Source organism: Phascolarctos cinereus, unplaced genomic scaffold, assembly GCF_003287225.1.
Source record: "Phascolarctos cinereus isolate Bilbo 61053 unplaced genomic scaffold, phaCin_HiC Scaffold_4;HRSCAF=312, whole genome shotgun sequence".
Classification (NCBI taxonomy): domain Eukaryota; kingdom Metazoa; phylum Chordata; class Mammalia; order Diprotodontia; family Phascolarctidae; genus Phascolarctos; species Phascolarctos cinereus.
Genome location: NW_027555847.1, coordinates 376,944,293 through 376,967,341, shown reverse-complemented (window position 1 = coordinate 376,967,341; position 23,049 = coordinate 376,944,293). Strand labels below are relative to the sequence as shown.

The following is a 23,049-nucleotide window of genomic DNA, read 5'->3' as shown; positions in this document are numbered from 1 at the left end:
AAACAACACAGCAAATAGTCAGAGGATCTGGGTTTGAGTTACCCAGTTACCCAGTTACTTGGGTAACTTGATTTCTCATCTGCCAAATGGAGATAACAGTTAAGACTGCCTCATGGGATTGGAGTGAAAAAAGCACCTTGTAAATCTTGAAGTAAATTATCACTATGATTACTGGATTTGAGATTGCATGTGCAAAGGGCACTGGACTTATATCCAGGTTTTACCTCTGACTCTATATCTATTACCAGAGGCAAATCACTTCCCTCTCTGGGACTGTTTTCTTATCAGTAAAATAAAGGAGTTGGATTAGATAAAGGGTCCTTAACCTTTTTTGTATCATGGATCCCTATTCAGGATAATGTTTTTAAACATATAAAATACAGTATATAAGATTACAAAGAAAGCCAGATCCTATTTTTCCTCCAACCAAATTCACAGACCCTCTGCAACTTTTACACAGACCCCTTGGGAGTTCTGTGGATCCCAGGTTAAGAACTCTGGTCTAGAGGACCTCTAAGGCTCTTATAGCCCTAACACTGTATACCTATGATTTTTATGAGTAAATACAATGAGTTTTGTCACAGGAATTTGCATCACACAAGCACCTTTTTCACTTTAATGTTGGTGTTAGGCTGTTTTTTAGTAGGTAAGGTTGCCTGTCCTAACAGGTTAAGATATTTATTAAGGTAACCATCATCTCCCACCTCCAGGGTATTATATATGCTGCCTCTACAAAGAATTCCATCTCCATACAAGTGTGTTATAGTGGATAGAGTGTTAGACTTACTAGTGGTATGGACAAGTCACTTTAATCTCTGACCTACTGATGTTAGGATGATTGTCCTAAGGTTCAAATGGTGTTGTCTGTGAAAGACTATATGACTGTCCATCATTGGAGAAGTAGTGTGGTGCAATGGAGAACACTTGATTTGGAATCACAGGGCCTAGATCCTAATTCTGACTTTATTAATTACCATTAGTGTTCTTTGGGCAGCTAGGTGGCACATACATAGAGTGCTGGCCTCAAGTTCAAATCAGGCCTCAGATATTTACTAATTTGTATGATCCTGGGCAAGTCACTTAACCCTGTTTGCCTCAGTTTCCTCATCTGTAAACTAAACTGGAGAAGGAAATGGCAAACTACTCCAGTATCTCTGTCCAGAAACCCCCATTCCTATCTTCTGACTTTCCACTGTATTATGAAGCTTCTCCAACCTCTTGGTCTTCTCTCACTGACACCATCCTGAAGATGGCAAGGAAGACCAAGACGGTATGAAGGTGAATTCTGAAGTATTCAGAATTAGGATGTCTTAATTAAAACGATCTGAAGTGCTCTGACAGCTTTGTTAAAGCCCTCAGATTGTAATCTTCTGGGGGCAGCATGCCTTCATCTGTTAATGCCTACAAAAGTGAAGGAGTTAGGGAAATTTAGCCTGGGAAGACTTACAGCAGAGGTTCCTGTTTTCAAAGGTAGGAGGGATCAGCTTTCTTCTGTTTTACCTTGGAAAGAACAGCGAGGCTCAAGAATTTAGTCTTTATGTAGACAAAAAGCTTAACAAGCAACTATGGTACATGGTGGGAGGCTTCCCTTCAGTACAGCTCTCCAGCACGGGCCAGGTGACTATTCTTGGTAAAGGGAGGGTTTCTTGGGATGGGCTGCATGACCTCAGAGGTTCTTCCAACTCAGATTCTGGGAAGTCAGCAGTGGGTCCCCACGTTAAATCTTAAAAATGGCTCGAAACTTTTGATGTGCAAAGTAGAGCCCAACTATGCCCTATGCAAACAAATGTTAATGTTCAAATGTGGTTTGTTGCTAGAAGCAGTTATTTTTAGTGAATTAAGTTTAGTACTCAAACTATTAATAATTCTCTATTGTAGCTGCCCAAGGATTTTAAGACTTGTGGGATGGCCCAAAGCTGAAACCAAACAATGGAATTAAAGTTATCGTTCATACATTTTTATTTATTTTATTTTCGGTTCAAAATTATCTCCCCTGCTCCCCCAGCACTGAGAAGGCAAGAAAAACAAAGCCCATTGCCAATAGGTATAATCATGCAAAAAAAATCCCTTCATTAGTCATGTTCAAAGAAAAAGAGTCAAAGAAGGAAAAGAAAATATGCTTCCTTAAGCATCTAGACCAACCTTCAGTCTCTCTGAGAGGAAGGAACAGTAAAAAATCCCTAGGGGGCTGCACAAGAAGAGTTCCAAAGGAATTTAAAAGCTCGTAACACATGCTTGGTAGAACTATAATCTGAATAAATAAAGTGAACCAGCCTTCTTAAACCTACTACTTATCCTACTTTTCCTCTAGCTTTTTACAGGGAGAATGAAGTCGTGTGTGTGTGTGTGTGTGTGTGTGTGTGTGTGTGTCTGTCTGTCTGTCGGTTGGTCTGTCTGTGAGTAGCCTATACAAACAAGCTGTGAGGTTTATTTTGATTAGAGATGCATATAAGCTTATATGTATATGGCCATATACGCTCAAAGTAAAGTGGGAACAGCACAGCAACTTGGGGATTTGAGAATCATTGCTTTTAATGATACCTAAATGATGCCAAACTGCCTATCAATTCTTAAATTTCTCAGCACCCATCTGCTCTGGGCACATTAAAGACCCAGGTAGCAAAGACTCAGCCCTACAGAAAAACCAACACAAACATCTCAAGCACTCCCCGGTCTCAGAAGAAAAACATGAAAGTACAATTTCTGTCAAGTTCATAATCTCATGAAATTGCCACCTAGTTGCTCCTACTTCCTGGCCCTTGTAAGATTATACAAAAACTGATAACCACCAGAACCCATGGTCTCTATCACTGGACAGGCCCTAAGACTGACCAAGTACTGAATCCCTTTCTAAAGGGAATGGCTATGGGGAAGTGTCAATATACCAGTTTATTCAAACTTTAAGAGTCTTCAAAAATGATGGCCACCCTTGTGAATGTCCTTTGGTATCTATCTCCTCACCAAAATATTTTTCTAGTTTGTTTTTTCTCACATTTGGCCTTTTCCTCAGTAGGAATGGCAGTTAGCTGCTCTGCACATCGTTCATGCTGGACGTGCAGGTTACAGCTCATATTTAGCATGTTCTTTTCAGAAAAGTATAGGAATAAGCTCTTCAAAAACCAAGAGAGAGCTGTCCATGCCATGCCTAGCCCTCCTCTCACAAGAGCTACAATTTAATCAGTGCTTCAGATCCTAACCACTCAACCCATGCTTTCACCCTTCTCTGAACATACATAATTCTTTGTTATCTATACTGAAAAATTCATCACTTATGCTGGCTTAGGATGTGCTTTAATTATTTTGTGTTACTCTTGCCTACTCATCCCAGAGAGCAGGATACTTTTCTGTATTCCCTAAAGTACTTAGCATGGAGCTTTTTAACTGGGGTTAAAAAGCTAGGTAGTAAGAATCAGGTTCTTATAGGCTCACAGCCAAAGCAGCAAATCTTATAGGAACCTGTGCTGGAATGTGCCTAAAACCAGCTGCAATTATTAGGAACCCTACCCAGAATGACTTACCCTTAGAGAAGTTTTGGGGGTTTTTCTCCCACTGAAATAATAATAGGAGTAAGCACAATCCCTGCTTGTCTCTTTTGGTTGTAAAGTATATTCTAAATATTAAAAGATTATGAACAAGATTCCCTCTCTCTACCCACTAATTGTAGGCAGCCCTGGTGATGACACACACACTATGGGAAATCCAGACTGAGGCTCAGAGCTTTTTCCTCTCTGAGCAGTGTTTTTCCTACTTTTAAAGCAGAGTGAAATCAGTCCAAAGGGCAGAACAACCACACTGGTAGTTCCAAAAACATGGAGGAAGATCTAGGCAGCTCTGATTTCTGTCTGTGTCCCTATCTTATGCTTTTTGAATTCAGGCTTCTCTGGTCTGTGATATTCAAACAGTGTTTGGTGGCCTGTGGAAAAGGAGAGACAACGACCATTTCAGCACAGCCTTTCCAAAACCACACGCACTGAAGTACCAAAACACACAGCTCATTAACACCAATGAGTTTCAATAAGGTGAATGCTATGATGATGTACAATTACATTCTAATAATTTAATGCCCAAGAGCCCAGTACAACAACTGCAAAGGACCGGGATTAGCACAGTATGCAAATGTGCTAGGGAAATCATTACCAGCGTAGGCCCCTTCATTTTGGTGGATTTAACATGAGAAGAATGATCCATGCTAAATGACAGGATTTCATTTTACAGCTGTACTAACCAAGTACATAAAAGCTTGAATATGTCCCAGTAGCTTCTAAAAGATTTTTCCCATAGTGTTAGAGGGAAAAATAATGAAATCTTACAAATGTACAGTTAATAGGACCCTGGTGGACAGTAACTTCAAAAATGCATGGTCTATAAGACATTAAAGGCTTGATTTTAGTTTCTGCACTGTTCCTGTTAATAACAATGTCTAATTAAAACATCTGTAAAATACTGATAGTTTTAATTTTACATAAAATTTCCAAAACAACTGTTACACAGTGTAATAGGTATCTGCAATGAATAGGTTATTAATGGTAATATTATTTTAAATTAAAATCAGGCTCTAAATTTAAATTAGTCGTTTCTGGCTAATGAAGAGAAAAAAAAGTCACCCGTGATGGGAATAATATAGCAGATAATCTAGTTTTCATCATTCGTTACAGCAAATTCACTTGATTGCCTGGTCTAAGGGATAATTCATTTTTACTTCCTACATGTTTCAATTGCTTAAAATATTTGATGGATTTCACAGTTGCAATCAATACTAAAACTACAGGCTGATGCACCTTTTAACACATTGTTTTATAATTTAAAAAACCGATTCAACTTTATTCACACACTGAATACTACTCCCTCCCAGAGTAACAGTTAAAAGACAAGCAGAACACCATCCCTATGGTGGATTTTCTCTCCTAGGACTGACTGCCTAATCTGATGAATATTTTAAAAGGAATGGCACAAAATTTCTGCTTCTGTTTCTTTAGGTTTTATCATGTTTACAAAATAAAACTAGAGGGATTAGGATTAGTAAGGCTTAGTAACTGGCTAAAGTTCAATACCCTTCCCTCTAATTAATGCACAACAAAGGAGGGTTTCTGTGCATCCCGGGCCCAGTGAGTTTTTAAAGATGCATTCTGGGAAAATAAAAAGTTACATTTCAAGTTGTTTCATGTTGCTCTCCTTTCTTATAGTAAATGTTGTAGGATGTGGTCCACCGCATGTGGAAAACTCTCACAGGTTAAGTAAGGAGCTGGATTAATTTTCTCTTCATCTGCTGTTCGGTATTTCCCTGAAATGAAAGTAAACAGAGCAAACAAAGGCAGTTGCTTTGGATGTTAAATTAATCCTGGTCCTAGAGCACCTGGGTCATCATAGAACCTTTTCCCCCAACCCCTGGAGAACCAGAAGGTAACCACCTCCTACAGAAGCTTTTATGGGATGGGACTAGGAGGGAGTTCAAAAAAGCCTCAGGTTCAACATCCTCAGAGCCACCAAACCATGCCAGATGACAGAGCTACTGGAATGCTTTATGGCAATTTAAAATTTCTGTAGCTGCCAAACACCCCCCCCCCACCTCCACTTACTATAAAGACAAGAATGAACATTGAATGATTACTTTTAAATCAGGATCAAGAAAAGTCACAATCACTATTTCCTCCTTTGTAAAAATGGGAATCATTTTTTACCACCTGCTTCTCATGGCTGTGGGATGAGAGACTGTATATAAAATACTATGTAAATGTGAGTTGTTCTCTTATCTCCTTGTTTTCTGTTCTGAACCTGCCTTTTCCCATAATTTCTTGCTCTTTTAGAATCAACACTGATATGGTAAGAGAGAGACAGAGACAGAAAGAGAGACAGAGAGAAAAGAGAAGGAAAGAGAGAGGGAGGGAGGGAGAGGGAAGGGGGGGGGGAGAGAGAGAGAGAGAGTGTGTGTGTGTGTGTGTGTGTGTGTGTGTGTGTGTGTGTGTGTGCGCAAAGTGAAGCTACATTAAGAGACAGATGATCTAGAAATGAGAAGGCTCCTACCTTGGGCTGCTACTTGGGTCAGACTACATTTGGACTGTTATGTTTGGGTCAGGAAAGACAAGGAAAAGCTGGAGAGAGTCCAGAGAAGGGTGACCAAGATCGTGAAGGTCTCAGGGCTCATGCCCTATAAGGTTAGGATCTTAAGAGTCACGGCTCTCCAAAAGCAGGATGGGCTACTTTGGGAAGTAGTGGTTTCTCTTTCATTTGGAAGTCTTCAAGCAAAGGCTGGGAAGCCACTGGTTAATAAGGTGCAGTTAGAATTCCTTTTTCAAGTAGGGTTTGAACTAAATGATCAACTGAGGTCTCCTATAACTCTTCAGATTCTGTAACAAATTTTCATGTGCAGGAATTAATTTCTTCAGTCCTAAAACAGGAATCCTTTCAGAGCATTTTGCTTCTCTGCTGGCTAACCTTTGACTCCTCTGTAGAAAGCCACAAGTAACAGAATGTTTACTTCAACATATGTAGTAACTCGAGGTTCCACTTATGGAGCCTGGCTGGTGAAGAAGTGCAATAGGGTCATTTCAGGCCCTTTCAGTCAATCCTCAATTACAGGATCACGGGACCCCAGGATGACAGATTTAGAGCTGGAAGGGATCTCAGAGGTCACTGAGTCCAACCTGGAGTTATTGGATAAGAACATCCAGGCACACAGTACAAAACAGCAGATGTTACATTTGGGGATTTCCTAAGTTGCTAAGAAATAAAACAGCAAGAGACAAGAATGTGTAAAAGATAGCAAGATCATGAATTTAGACACTTTACTTCATTCTCTTTGAAGAAGTTAAAGAAGAGGCAGAGGGGGCAAGAGTGCCATTGCTGGAAAGGTACATACAACTGGGATTAACAAACAAAATAAAATAGAGCAATCATGATACCAACAACCAGTTCCCTACACAGGAAGCAAGGAGGACCTTGGAGAAGATCCAGGGCTACTGTTATAAATAGTGTTATGAAGCCAATCTTAGATTATTGAACAGCAGAGCAAAAACACATACTAGACACTTTTCAATCCTTGGCAGAATGGTGATTCTAAATAATGGAATGTAGATGCAATGGCCTGAAGAGCATCTTGGAAAAAACCCATTTCCCTTACATTGGGACCAATGTGGCTTCCCCAATTCTAAGATTCTATTTGTGACTTTGAAGGACTTGTACATTTTAAATCTTCTTTCGTTTGAACAGTCATATTAAGTGGTCTTATTATCATTTCATGTACCTAAGCAAACAGCAGAGCTATCCTCTGGGATGGCTGTAGAAACATTAACACACAGCTTGGCTTTGATGATGATTCTTTGACAGATTTTTTGGTTACTTTCTGCTAAATTCATTAATTCTTAATAAAATAGGATATAAGATAAATTACTGGGCCTTATCTACTGCTTGTTTTTTCTTCATCCACAAATGGCTTTTAGTCAATTATGTTCTATAGAGGAAAACTGTCTTTGAGAAACCAAATCATTTGTGATACCTAGATCTCAAGCATCTCAATTGCTACTGTTTCCCAAACTTTTCTTTACCAATCATAAATAGGCTGAAAAGTAAAAAGAGACCTGAGAAAATGCTAATATTAGGAATGCTGGATATCATATATTAGCTTGTTTAAATGGCCAGTTGCCAAATGGGATGGCTTTATCGTGTGTGTGTGTGTGTGTGTGTGTGTGTGTGTGTGTAGTACACGAATTAAAGGAATGATTATGCTGTCACTATATATTACAAAACAATGTAACCAGTGGTAAATTGATCTAATTAACCACAGAAGGCATTGGAGGTGTCCAGAAAACACAGGCTGAATTCTGTATGTAAATGAGTGAACGCATGCAGATCTCACAATTATCATTACAATGAGAAGCCAAGGAGAACCTCAGTGGTAAACATAGGCCCTTTCCCTACAGGCTTCTGTCCACTAGGAACTTCAGTGCATTTTACTTCTAATTGGAGGCATGAGGAAAATTAAGTTCTCCAGAAGGCTTTGCCATTTTTGCAAACAGGTAGTTTTAGGATCCAATGTGGTTGTTTTTCCTATGGTACTGCCTAGGAGGGCAGGCAGAAGTAAAAGATACATACCAGTCTTCACCAAGATACCTAGCATGCCAATACTCTGAGCTCCACCAACATCATCTCTGCAGTCCTGGGAAACATAACACAGAATTAATTTAGTCACCAGTCAACACACCAGTATCTGCCTGCAAAAAGTCAACACAGAAAAAAACCCCACAATCCACCAACTAGTATGAAGATCCGTATGGCTAAGCGCAAGTACTTATTTCCACACAGCTATAAATGAAATGAGGTACAATTTATGTTTCATATATAATGACTACTGTAATTCCATCATCTTCCACAAAAAGTGAGAAAGATGGAAGACAAAGTAGTCTCCCAGCAAGATTCTGAAAGCAGAGCTGTGTCCCCCATCTGTGGGGAAGATGTTCAAGGCCTGGAATAGGCATTACAGTAACAAAACTGTTTTCTGAGGCATAGAGAACATATTTACCCAACTTCAATGTTCTACTTTCAGAAATATGTTGGGGATCTGTAAGGATGTAGAGGGCCACAGGCTATTCAAGAGGTCTCACTGATGGGTGAAGGCCCCTCTCGGGTGCTGATCTTTGAGCAAAGGTCGCCTGGTTCGGTGCTCCATTGTATGGATCTGTAACAATCTTTAACTCCCCTAGTTATTGTATGGTCATTAGCAGTCTACTCTGGGATTGGAGTCAGATAAGTACACAGGACATGCATGCACTATCCTTAAGCACAGCATGGGCTATACGTCATTGTAACTTGAGAAAGAGTTCCTGTTATTTTACTATATAAGTAAGTGCTTTGCTAAAAATAAACGGAGTTGCTTCCATCTTGTCTCCAGCCTCATCAATGTATATTCGAGATAGAAGGTTAAGCTGGTCTTATTCCTTCAAAGTTAGGATCCTGGCTCTAGTGGCGAGCTGAGTGAGCTGTGCACAGCAGAAATATATGCCATTTTTTACATTAAAGCAGGAAATGGAAAAATAGTATTCTTCCCATTTTTTCAGCTTCTAACGTTATTAAGTCAAGGTAACACAATAGTCACTAATTGTGTTAAGATTTTGAAGGCAGATATTCCAGCAGACAGCTTTGGGATTCCATGATGTGTTTTCTATGAGAGGATAGAGACTTTCCTTCTTGGAAAATATTAGAACATTAAAAATGTTCCTTCCCTGAGAATATTAAAACATAGGACAGGTTTTTGCTTTCTAGTTACAGTTTAAATGTAGTCCAATTCTAGAGGCAGGGGAACAGTATAAAAAGATGGCTTCTAAAAGTATCATCAGGTTATATGATTCTACAACTCAATAACAAATAGCAGAATTCAGAAAATGGAGGACTGGGAATTGAGAAAGTGAGAATTAAAATCCCAACTCTTCAAGTGACTTTGGAAAGTAATTTTATCCTTATCAGAAACCAAATAATGTGCTGGCTTCTAGTCTCAGTGTTGCCGTTAATTACCTATGTGAGACTGGGCAAGGAACTTAACATCACTTGACTCAGTTTCCTTATGTGTAATATAGTAGAATAGATGAACTCTAAAATTTCTTACAATTCTATGATTCAAAACTGGGCTACCCGCATTTGCTATCGATATACCAGGGTCTGATGAAGACGTTAATCCACAATGTCCTAGAAAAAACATTAGGGCTTGGATTTAAGCTCTGAACTTACCATTTATACAATGAAGACAGTGCCACATACATGCCTTACCTACTTCACAAGACAATCATGAACATAAAATGAAAGTATATGTTGCATAAGTATTTTGTAAACTGTAAAGAACTATGCAAACATCAGTAATTATTACAGGATGTTCTATGCAGAAATTAGATTTCACAATACTTCAAGGATCCATTATTTTGTCCCTTCACAATGCAATTAAAAACTCTTAGTAGATGGTCTTTAATAACTGCTGTGGCTGAAAAATCCTATCACTTGGTAGCCAAACTTCTGGAGATGATGAGCTCCTCTGAACCTATGGAGCCTGATACTTGGACAAGAAGTTTGACAATAACCTGCCAACCGCAGCTTGTGCTCTGCTGGCCTCTCTCACAGATCTCCTATGAGGCTTGAATGAGGAAATGTAGGTAAAGCACTCTGTAAGCCATTAAATGTTAGACAAACATCAGTTGTTATTCTTTTTTTTTTCCCCGGTTGGGCAATGGGGGTTAAGTGACTTGCCCAGGGTCACACAGCATTACATGTCTGAGGCTGGATTTGAACTCAGCTCCTCCTGAATCCAGGGCCAGTGCTCTATCCAGTGTACCACCTAGCTGCCCCCCAACAGTTGTTATTCTTACTATTAAGAACCCAGGATTGCTTCCACAAGAGGCTTTCAAGTTTAAAAAATATATTTAGTAACTTTGGGGCATACTTCCAAACTGTTTTCCAGAATGGCTACACTAATTCACAGCTTCAATAGTGCATTAATGTGGCTGTTTTCCCATAGCCCCTACAACATTTGTCACTTTCTTCTTATTAATTTTGCCAATCTGATGGGTGTGAGGTGGAACCTCGAAGTTGCTTCAGTGTATATTTCTTTAATTATTAGTGACTTGGAACATTTTTTCATATGGCTTTTGATAGTCTGAATTTCTTCCTTAGAAAACTGCCTGTTCATATCCTTACAACATTTATCAACTGGAAATCAAGATTTTTAATAAGGACTGATATTTATGTAATTTCTTTTTCTTTTTTAGGCAATTGGGGTTAAGTGACTTGCCCAGGGTCACACAGCTGGTAAGTGTAAAGTGTTTGGTCTGAAGCCGGATTTGAACTCAGGTCCTCCTGACTTCAGGGCCAGTGCTCTATCCACTGTGCCACCTAGCTGCCCCTATTTATGTAATTTTGAAGGCTTACAACAAAGCACTTAAAATACATGCATTATGTATATAAATATATTAAATATAAATATATACACACAGACATATGTGTATATGTGCTTTATCATCTTCTTTGGAACTATTAGAAACCTTCAAAATTTAGGTTCTGAAAACCATCTGTCAATAAGGCAAAACCTACTCTGGGTCAAAAAATATTTTACATTATTTTAATTATGCCAACAACTTGAATTATTACTATACATATAAGACCAGTGGTAACATTTGCTTTCCTAAAATAGCTATTCTAAACCAGTTAACTAGGTGTACTGGAACAATCACGGGACATTTACTTACATCTCCGATCATAATGACTTCTTCTGGTGTACAATCAATGCCACGCAAAGCTTCCAAGAAAAATTTTCCCTCTGGCTTCCCAACAACTATGGCTTTGGTGTCTGTAGCATACTCCAAGCCAGTAATAAATGGTCCAGGTCCCAAGGCTAAGCCATCTTTCCTCTTATAATATCTGGCTTTGTGTATTGCTATAAGAGGAGCACCATTCAGTAATAGCCTAGAAAAAGAAGGAAAAAATGCAAACTGACTTTAAGAAGAGTTTTACAGTGCTAGAATACAATGCTAGAGAGGGATGTTAGCCTTAGACAATGACTTTCTTTTTACTTAAAGAAATAAATAATTCCTTATTAACATTTAACATCTTACTGTCCATTAAAGGAATACACAAAGGTTTCAAGAGAAAAGATTGCTATGGATTACAGTCAAAGATGCTTTGAAGAAAGGTGATAGATTATTAATCTGGGGACTGCTTCAACCTTTTGCCTTTAGTGGCTTCAGACAACTGAGTTACATCGCCAAAGAAAGAGTTGGGGGAACTGGAACTCAAAGAGATTACTCAAGGAAGAAAGCTTGTTAGTACTAAGATGGGTAGTTTCAGTCTTTGCTGAGTGGTATGTGCAGAGGTTCGTGAGCCTTTTATAAATTAATATAATTTTTCTTGCTTTAGTAACCCCCTCGACTAATACCTAAAGCACTTGTGAACTGAGTTTTTCTTTTACATGATTCAGCATTTCTTCTTATTCAGAAATATTTTTTAAATGTTTAAAAAAAAATCTCGTTTTCTGATCCCAAGTTTAATCCTTATTTCTTCTTGAATCTTCTTAATGCTTTTTAATCCTATAACTGCTAACACTACAGTAGTAACATTATATGCCACCTATATGTTTTTCTAGGGCTGAATTTGCAGTTTCAAGTTATAATCCTTTACTTTGATACCCTGGAACCAAACACATAAGGTGACAGAGGGCCCCACTATCAGTTTGATAGTTAAATCCTACTCTCAACCACAGATCCTAACTACCAATACCGAGATGAAAAACTGCAACCAACCAAGGGCACTCAGATACAGTCCCCTCCATTTTCCAAATGGTAATGACAGTAGCAGCCTTTTTAAAATTACATTCATACACTGTACTGGGGAGGGGAGAATTTGATTTTTTAACTAACTTTTAATCAGCTTACTAGTTTAAGTTATTTTGAGTTATCTACTTAAGTTATTTAGTATGCTCACCATTTAAGAATTCATCACATCTTTTCCTTAACAATTTCTAGTAATTAAGCACTCAACTATCAAATTGCTAAATTATTTTTGTCAGTGGTCTCAAGACTACCTTCCTGTGGGAGATGCAGAATTCGGACCTTTGTCATTAAATATTTCATTAAGTAAAAACCAATACTGGGCTATTACCATGCCCAAGTGTTAGTTACAATGCACCACATTACTACAAATGGCTCACAGGACAAGAAAGATCCTTTCCTACTATTCAAATTCAATCACTGATATTAACAGAAATTTATTTCTTAGGAGAGGTTCTATGATCCAGTTGTTTAAAAGTCTAGGAAAGCCACTGTGCTTGCCTTAAAGAGCCACAGCTAATGGATAAATCACCTCCTAGTGTCCTTCACTAGCTGCCCCCCCCAATCCCCATTTCCCATTCATTTACTCCTCTGCTGGGGAACTGGATTTCTTTATGCAATAGACCTCAAAATTGCATTCCACTTATACAGCTAAACTAAAAACATTTGATTTAGCTTTGTAAATATTTTATTATATATTAACTGGGGAAAGGGCTTGTAAGTTTGATTGATGTGTGTACTTAATTCCCAGACAGTATTTCAGTGCCTTCCCTGGAAGGGGTGAAGCTGTGGGTTGCTCTACACTACTCTAAATGGGAACTGGGCCCCCCCAGACTGCAGGATGTACAAATCTCTCAGCAAAGTGGTTCCTGCTCCTATCAATCTTTCTTACAGTATATATTTTGTTATATTTACACAGAGCCAGTACAGAGTTAGAATGGATTAGAAATTAAACCCTATCCAGGCTATTCATGAACAGATCTTGGATACAAAGCAAATATCCACATGTCTATCTTAGTACTTAAAGCATTTCTAAGGTAATACTGAGGTTGCTTTTGTAATTGGAAAGAATCTACCAGAGAAAGCCTGAGATTTCCTGCCTAATTGGAAGTCCTTTTGGAATACAAAGAGAAAAGGGAACAAAGCAGCCCTAGCTTGAAAGTCTACAGCAGAAGATGGAATGCAAAAACCCAGCAAAAATTTTTGTTATTGTCTGCAAGAAATTTAAAACCCTCAAACCCTAATAATTTAGAGCAGGGACAACTGCTTTTGTACCAACACCAAGAGTTAAGCATGGCAGGTTTTTTTAAACATATTTTAAATAAAATTTTATTGTACTTTAAAATGTAAAAACTGTTCTTGGCTCATGAGCAGGCAAGCTGGCTTGTCAAACCCTGATTTAGAGGAAAAAGAAACTAAAACTTAAAAGAAAAGGTCACAAAATCTATGACCATTAAAAATAAAAAAAAAAAACTAAAGGGAAATACAGATTCATACTAATTTTAGAACTGGAAGGAACCTTAGATACAGATAATCTTAGTTCAACTCCTTAACAAAAAAAAAAAAAGCAGGATCCCTAAGGAAGTTAACTATTCTATAAATGGTTAGGGGCCAAGGCAGAACTAGAACATTCAAGTCTCAACACCTAGTCCTCAGTTCTTTCCACTACAGTGGAAAATGGAGCCAGGTTGTAAATATCAGAGGAGGTCTGACCTGAAAAGCTACTGGAATTTACTGAGTAGAGAAGCAATACAGTCAGATCTATGCCTTAAGAAAACTACTCTAGCAGCCGTGTGGAGAAAGGACTGGAAGGGAGAAAAGATTTAAGGCAGGGTGAACAATTAAGAGACTACTGCCATTGTCAGGTTGAGGGGTGATGAGGGCCTGAATCAGGATGGTAGCCATATAAGTAGCAAGAAAGGTATGGATACAAAAGATTTTATGGAGGTAGAAACTATGAGATGTAGCAACTAGACTAGTTTATGTGCAGTGAGGGAGAGTGAGTTAAATGTCAAGCAGGATGGTGAAGTCGTGAACCTTAGAGACCAGAAGGATGGCTGTACTCTAAACAGAAGTGGGCAAGTTTGGAAGAGGCATGGATTTGGGGGAGGAAAATAATGAGTTGATTTTAGGGTCCTCAGGGATTGAATTTAAGGACATGGGACCATTAATTCCTAATACTGTTTTCTGTTGAGTTTATGTTTCAAAATGCTTGTTAAAGTTAACTAAAGCTTGAACCTAGCTACTCAATTGGGATCCCAGCTCCTGTAACTTGAAGCTCGTCTACACTTTTACTTAAAGATTATTAGCTATAAAGATGTCTCAGTTCATCTTTATGTAGTCATCAAGAGAAATAGGTATAAAATAGATGTACAAGCTCTTTAGGAAAAATCTATCTTCCTTTTGCTAACTTTTTTCCCCCTTTCCGTTCCTTTACACTCTCAACTCTTCATCTTCCAATATAGCATTCTGATACAATACAAAGTCATCCTAAGTATATCTCTAACCACAGTTGGGTTCCCCCCCCCTCCAGTTTTCTGCCACATTTCTGCCTTCTAATAATTTTGTTAGAACCAAGTTTGCATACTGTAAAATAGTATCTGTACGGTACTTTTTTTATTCTCCTTTAATAATCGAGATTTTATTGGTTCTTCTTTGCCTGCTTCCTCCTTCTTCCCACTGAAAAAGGAAAAAGCAAAAACTCTTATAGCAAATGTGCAGAGTAAAGAAAAATAAATCCCCCAACTGGCCACGTCCAAACACTGTGAGTCCATCAGCTTCTCTGTTAAGAGGTGGGTAGCCATTCTTTATCTTTGGTGCAATTATTTCATTGAATTGATCAGAATTCTCAAGTCTTTTAAAGGTTTTTTTCTTCATAATATTATTGTCATTGTATAAATTATTCTTCTCATTCTGCTTACTTTATTCCATATTAGTTCATAAAGGCCTTTACAGTTTTTTCTGAAACTATCCATTTTAACATTTCTTATGGCACAATAACATTCCATTCCATTCACATACTATAATTTGAGATATTCCCCAATAAGTGGGCACCCCTTCAGTACTCATTTTTTTACTACTTCGTAAAAAGCTGAACAGCAACACTGTGCGATGACTAACTTTGATAGACTCAGCTTTTCTCAGGAATGCAAAGATCTAATACAATTTCAAAGACTCATGATGGAAAATGCTGTCCACATCCAGAAAATGAACTATGGAATCTGAATTGAAGCATATTATTTGCTCTCCCTCTCTCTTTTGTTTCTTCTTTCTCATGGTTCAACCCATTGGTTCTAATTCTCCTTTACCACATGACTAATGTGAAAATGTTTAATATGAATGTACATGTAGAGACTATAACAGCACACTGTCTTGGGGAGAGGAAAGGGAAGAGAGGGGGAGAAAATTTAGAACTCAAAATCTTATGGAAGTGAATACTGAAAACTAAAATTAATTTAAAAAAAGAAAAAAGCTGCTATATTTATGTGTTTTAATTTTCATTTCTCTAATTACTAGTGATTTGGAACATTTTTTCACATAGATTTTCTTTTGAAAATTGCCTGTTCATGTCCTTTGACCATTTAATTATTGAGAAACAGCAATTAGTGTCATAAATTTTAATCAATTCCATATATATCCTGGATCAGAGAAATCTGCTGCAAAGATTTTTTTCTAATTGTTTCTAATTTTAAAATTAGAATTTGAGCTACTGATGTTGTTTGTGCAGAAACTTTTAAATTTTATACAATAAAAATTGTCAGTTTAACTATCTGTGACCCTCTATCCCTTGTTCCATCAAGAACTTTTCTTCCCTCCATAAATCCAAAAGGTAATTTCTTCCTTACTCTCCCAACTTGCTTATGTCACCTCTAATGGCTAAGTCATGCATTAATTTGGAATTTATCTTGTTATATGCTATGAGATGCTAGCCTATACCAAATTTCTGCCAGACTGCTTTACAATTTTCCCAGTAGCACTTGTCACTTATTGAGTCATTACCCTGGTAAGCAGGGTCTTTGGGTTTATCAAATGCTTTGATACTTTGACTATGTTTTGTTACTTTTAAACATATGCTTCCCCTGAAAACTTTATTGGCTATTTTGTTTCAAAATGGCAGTATGAACCAGAAATTAAACTTAAGATGTAACTTGGGCAATTGCCAAAATTGTGAAATAACAATTTTTAGCAGCATACTCTATTTAATTAAAATCAAAGAGAAAATATCAAGCAAATTGAACTGACATAATAAAGCTGAAAACATCAAGGGAGGACCATACTGTCACTTAAACATAAAATTTAAACATGTGGCAGTGTTTTCTAAAGGAATATGAAACAAGAATGTTGCCATTATCACACTGCCACCAAACAGTGGGCCCTGCTGGGAGCCCAAAATGAGGGCCCAGGCCCACTAGTGGAAGCGGCCTGACTCTAAGGAATGTGTGATCAAACAGAGGATGAAGAGATGGGCTGCATCACACTTTTTTTTTTTTACAACAGTAAATCTTTTGGCTTGTTTCCAACACAACCATACCTACGCTAAGCCTCCAACACTCTCCTATTCCACTACCTTCCTCTGGGCAGGCTCTCCACTCCTCCGACCCCCTACCTGATGTCCAGGGCATTGGTTTCTTGGGGTAGTTATAACAATTTGGTAAAATGCTATCCTACCCAGGCATACCCACCTTTACCCCTCTAGAACACATCATGGCTGCCTCCCTCGGGCAGTCATGGAATAAGAACTAAATGATCAAGGAATAAGAGCCTAATTTTCTCCCTTTTCATTGAGGGTGGGACACAGTAAGTAAACAGATGAGCAAGCATGATTTGATTAGTACAGATTGTAGACCTCACTCACATTACCTTTCCCCCCAACCCACTCCTTTTCCAAACTCCCCAGGTTTACAACCTCAGAGTTACTTTCTACTCCTCACTTTCTCTTCATCTATCGAACAGGTTGACAAAACTTATCACTGACATCCCCACATTTTCATATTCGCCCCTTCTTTACCCACAGCACCCCCACCCTAGTTCAGGCCCTGGTCACCTCTCACTTAGGACTATTGCAACAGACATTTAATGGGTCTCCCCACCTCATGTCTCCCCCTTCTTTAATCTATCTTCCACACAGCAGCCAAAGTAATTTTCCTAAAGCAGAAGTCTGATTATGTCATTCTCCTACTCAATAAACTCCAGGGACTACAGACTCTTAGGGTAAGTTATCATTTCAGTTTTACCTCATCCTTTTAAAATGTCTATTTTTAAATTTTATTATTTATATAATTATTAGTACAGCAGTACTAAAGTACTTAAAATAAGGAAATATACATATATTGGGTTTGCACATTCAGAAAAGTTTTTGCTCATGGGAATACGTAATTAAAATTGTTTTGAAAAATCTTTGCCAGACTACCCTGTTATTTACGAGTGAATGCAACTCTTTAATGAGAAGCCTGTTGAAGGTATTTTAATTTTCAGTGAAGAAGATGACCAGCTAAAAAGAGATTCAAAGAGAATCTGCATTCAATTTAAAACAAGTAGCTTCATCTTTGCATGCAAGTCATTCTGACATTAGCCCTGGTTACAGTCTAAGACAGCTATTAGGTAACAACAAACAAAATTTCTGACTCTGTGAAGTCAGATTTTGTCACTAGAACATTAATTTGGGGCAGCCAGAGTTGCCAAAATCATTTCAAATGTTGAAGTCAGGGCAATGAATCTCCTGGTAATTTGATTCAGTTCTCTTTAGTATATGATATTTAAATCTGCACATCAAGTTCTTCCAAATGCACAAACTGATGGGATACTTAAGAAGCTCAAGCTCTTTATAATGTTAAACACATTTCCCATCTCTAAAGTGTTTTATTTTCATGATATGGGCTTTAATTAAGGAGAAACTATTTCAAAGACTGAGTGGCATTCTGCACTTAGAAAAAGCAAAACCAAAAAATGTTCCTCGTTTGTGTACTGCTACCAAATTTTCTGGAAATCTTAAAGCCCAGGGCCTTCAATATGTAGAAAGAAAAGTATGAAGTCTCCTCCAGAAATTCAGTAATAACTATAGCCCCTATAGTTGGCTCTGTTCCAGCTCCCTTTCTCTCCTTTTCTTAAGGGAGTACATTAGAGCAATTTAACTCCCTACCTATGTCCTGATCCCCAGGGAAAGGTAGCAGAGAATGGCTTCAATAATTATTCAAAGTGGACTAATAATAAATTAACACATTTCTAAAAATGAAATTTCACATTTAAATATGTAATCACTGTCTGATGACATCTTGATGAAGACCCCTATAATTAAGAATACTATCTGCACAAATTTAATTATTTTTCTATAAACTATTTTCACAACTCAAAAAAAAAAGAGCTTCTAAGTATTTTTCCCCATACAGACTGTTTTTGTGAGTTTGACTTTTTTTGAATTTTAGAAACATGTTAAAATTTGAGATAGTTTATTTTTATAGGTGGTCTCTCTTCTAATGTTTAAAATCCCACTCATCTATATACCTAATTTATCAAAGAGAATTCTAAGTTTTTGCTTTTGTCTGCAAACTTGGTTCTTCTAACAAGACTGTTAGAAGGCAGAAATGTGGCAGGAAATTGGAGGTGGGGGAAAACCTCCCAATCATGAACAAAGAGATATACTGAGATATACTTAGGATGACTTTGTATATATCAGAATGCTATATTGGAAGATGAAGAGTTGAGAGTATAAAGGAACAGAAAGGGGGGGAAAAATTAACAAAAGGAAGACAGATTCTTCCTAAAGAGAAGCTTGTACGTCTATTTTACACCTATTATTTCTCTTGCTGACTACATAAGGATGAGCTGAGACATCTTTACAGCTAGTAATCTTTAAGTAAAGATGCAGAAGGGCTTCCAATTACAGGAGCTGGACTCCCAATTAAGCAGCTAGGTTCAATCTTTAGGCAACTTTAACAAGCATTGTGAAACATAAACTCAACACAACAGAGAATAATGTTGGGAATTATGTTCCCATGTCCTTAAATTCAGTCCCTGAGGGCCCTAAAATCAAGAATTTAGGGCTCCACAAACCTATTTTTATTCAGAAATGACAAAAATCTAGATAGAGTTTGTTGTTATCAGGTTTTTATTTCTTTTGAAATTGTTTCTCCCAGAAAAGATTATTTTGTGGCTCAAGACAGTGAGTTGCTCAGACAAATCTTTTCACTTCTTTAAAAAAAAAAAGAAAGGAAGAAAACACCCTTCTCTTCTGAAATATTAAACAGGAAAAGATGGATAGAATGGAAACTTACGATCCATTAAGAATGGATCTCTATAACTTTTATGTAGCATTTGGAAGTTTATACAAACAAATATTGAATCAAATCTCTTCTTTAGAACTGACTATCTCCTTCCCTCTGACTTCCAGCCACCTAAAAGCTTACAGTCTTGATTATTTAAGAAGAATTAGTTGCTCTTAATTCTACTTAAGTATCTAAGACAAATACCCAGCAATTTACAAATACATTTTTAAATGCAGAGAGAGGCCTACCCACTAAATACACAGTAATAAGATCCAATATAATTTATAAGGGTAGAGCATATGCCCAAAGGTAACATGCCTCTAGGGCTGGTTTTTTAAGGCAGAAAAGCAATGAGATTTAGCACCTAATTCTGATTCTCATAATCAACCTGAATAGCAATTTAACTAATCAGCAGCTCATTTCAAGTGTCTATATTTGCCACACACAATTCAAATAACTGCAGTCATTTGTTGGGAGGCATATTCTCTATGGAAACATCAATATGCAAAGAAGGGCAAGACCTCCGATCCTTGCTGTTAACTCTCCACACAGCTGTTAAGTGCATTTGCGAAATTCGAGTTGACCTATAAGTGCACCGTAATGCTTTAAAATGTAGCGTTTTAAAAATCAATATGGTTGGGAAAGTGTACTAATTAGACAGCATCCGAGCAATTAGAAAGTCAGTATTAAGTCAAGATACATTTTTATTATCATGAGGCTACTATGCAGCTAAGACACAGACCACCCATTTCCTATTAAAGATGTCCTTCCCAAGTTGCAGGCTAAATTTAATCAATACCTTCTCCTTGAATTTAGTGGTTAAAGAAGTGAATAAAAATTATCTGGGCTAAATCTGATTCTGAAGTAAGAAATAAAGTGCTATGGCCCAGGTTAGTGTAGTTAGAGATGTCTGCAAGTAAACGGTAAATAGGTTAATCTTCCCCAAGGAGCTGAAGCAGAGTAACCCTTGGGGAAGCCCAGCAGAAGGACATTTAGAATGGACTAAAGCCAGCTTCACACAATGTGGGGGTGACCAGAATAGGCAAGCGACAAACAAGGAACCCCAAGCTATTCTTTGAAAGGACAGATTGTGAGTGGGTGCAGTGTGGCAAGGATGGTGAAGCCAACTCTTATTCCTCCTTGACACAATTAGAGTCATGGTGAGCTAAGGAGTCTTCAGAAACCAAGGAGGAAGATGGCAGCAAAGACCTGCTAGGTGACTCCCTATTTTCCCCCATGAGTCTGGGACAATCAAGCCATCAAGCAAATAAGCAGGTGTTCAGCAAGTACCTACTGTGTGTCAAGCTTTGGGTGCCAGGAAGACAGACACAAATCAAACAGTCCAATTTGGAGGTTCTGACAATATAACCAGGAAAGACAATGGGGATACATAAAGTAGATAGAAAAAGATAACTGAGGGAGGGGGAGATGCTAGCAGCTGGGGGATCAGCTGAGCCTCTTGATTTGGGTCTTGAAGCACTCTAAAAGGAGAGTGGAGAGGGAAGTTAGGAGGGCATTCCAGGAAGACGGATGACCAGAGACAGGAGGAGGAACGCTGTGTTTGAGGAACAGTAAAAAGGCCAGTGTGGCTGTTCATGAAGCAGGACTGGCAAGGTGGGCTAGGTCTCAGTTGTGAAGGGCTTTAAGTGACTGGATAGTTTAGTCAGTCAATCATCAAACATTTAAGTGCTTACACAAAGAGGGGCAAAGAAGAGTCCCTGCCCTCCAGGGGTTTTTAATTTGCTCCCAGAATTGTCAGGGAGCCACTGGAGACATGATGACATCTTTCAGGAAAATCACTTTGGCAGCTGTGCGGAGGGAATGGACTGGGGCTGGACTTGAGGCAAGAAGCCCAATTAGTAGCAGGCTATTACAATTTTCCAGGCAAAAGGTGATAAGGGCATGGGGGGAGGGGAAGAGTTAGTTGTACGAATGGAGAGAATAAGATGAGTGCAATCATGAATGCTATAAAAAGGCAAGAATACTAATTATTTTTGAAGTATTTTGCTTATTAGTGACATAATTTTTTTTTATAGGAGTAGATAAAGATGAAAATTTTACTGTTCCATTATGGGACTTTCATTATTAAATTAGTTCACTTTCTTCCCAGTAAGCATTTTTTATAACTTGTTTGAAATAAAGTCAAAAGTTTTATTATTGGTTTGCCAAATGAAGGACAAGGTAAAAATGATGTGGGAAAAAAGGAAATTGGTAATAAATACTAAAGGTTAAAAATTAATTCTGAAGCATCTGCCAACTATATGTGAAGTTCAGTATTTTTCTAAGAGATAGTTCGATGTAGTGAAACCAACCCTGCGTATGAAGTGAGGAGAAACTTGGGTTTGAATCCCGGCTCTGACACTTTCTAGCTGTGTATGTGACAGTGGGCATGTTGGCTAACCTTTCCTGGCCTCAATTTCCTCATCTGCAAAATGGAGAAAGGATCTGTTGTCTCTTCATCACAGAGTTACTGTGAGAAGCAAATGAAAATCCATGTCCAGCACCCTACAAATTTTAAAGTGCTATATTAACAGTGCTGGCTATTTATTATTATATTATTATATAGATGGCCTGGGAAACTGCACCACTGTGCATTTTTCCTTTCAGGAGGAGCGCAAAGAGTAGGAAATAAACAAAACAAAAACAAACCACCCCCTCAAACCATGCCCCACACACAACAGCAAAGGCTTGTGACATACATCATTATCTCCACTTCCATTTCCAGAAGGCTTCTAAGGTTCCCATGTCTGGCATTAGGAAGATGAGATCCAGGCATCTCATGGGCAGAAGGACTGCTGCTCAGACATTTTCTCTGCCTTTACCTATTTCACACCTGAAGCCCTGTGTTGGCCAGGGTGACTCCTTTTGGATGTCTTCCTCATGGCAAGGACTGCTACATACGGCAAAGGCCTTTAATAAATGCCAGATGATTCTGACACCACACAGAACGTTGGCCTCTAGGAATAAGCGTCATGCCCACAAAAAGTAAATTAACTTCTCAGGATTCTTAGCTCCAAACAACAGTTACTGAGGTTACAAAGAAATTCATCTAAAGCAGAGCCAAATATATCTATCCCTTCTTAATAGTGGATTCCATTTGAGGAAAAACCTTTATTCAGTCTAATCTGTTGTCAGTCCATTGAATAGGGTGCTGTTCATCCTAAGAAATTAGCTCAGTAACTAGAGATTCACAGTAGGGTAAAAATAAAGTCTTAAAGTATCTGGCTGGTAGTCAATTTTACCCAAAGCTGATTCCACTGGATCCTGTGAAATATAGGGGGAGAATGGACTTAGCCTACCCAGCTCTGGAACACTGCCTGACTTGAAGAATTCACAACAGGAAACCCAACCCCCACAATGAACAATTAATAACATGTAGAATAGTCTCAACAGATGCAAGGCTGTGGAAAGAAGCCGGCGATGAAAGTTCAATCACTAGATTACTGTTAAAGTTCAATCACTAGATTACTGTTATCAGAAAAAGAAAA

General features: G+C 38.1%; 1 protein-coding gene across 2 annotated transcripts in view; it reads right to left on the bottom strand.

Moving 5' to 3' along the window:
- Nucleotides 1–1,935: 1,935 nt before the first annotated feature.
- HDHD2 (haloacid dehalogenase like hydrolase domain containing 2) overlaps nucleotides 1,936–23,049 on the bottom strand; it is a 38,728-nt gene continuing 17,614 nt past the window's right edge. The window contains exons 3-6 of one of the 2 annotated variants that reach the window (XM_020985788.2): nucleotides 11,223–11,439; nucleotides 8,089–8,152; nucleotides 5,147–5,281; nucleotides 1,936–3,913 (exon numbers count right to left, since the gene is read on the bottom strand). In XM_020985788.2, coding sequence (XP_020841447.2) covers nucleotides 5,178–5,281; nucleotides 8,089–8,152; nucleotides 11,223–11,439 — 385 coding nt within the window. In that variant the 3' untranslated portion in view covers nucleotides 1,936–3,913; nucleotides 5,147–5,177. Of the gene's footprint in view, nucleotides 5,282–8,088; nucleotides 8,153–11,222; nucleotides 11,440–23,049 lie in introns of both variants that reach the window. The other variant, XM_020985784.2, reaches the window with a different exon arrangement.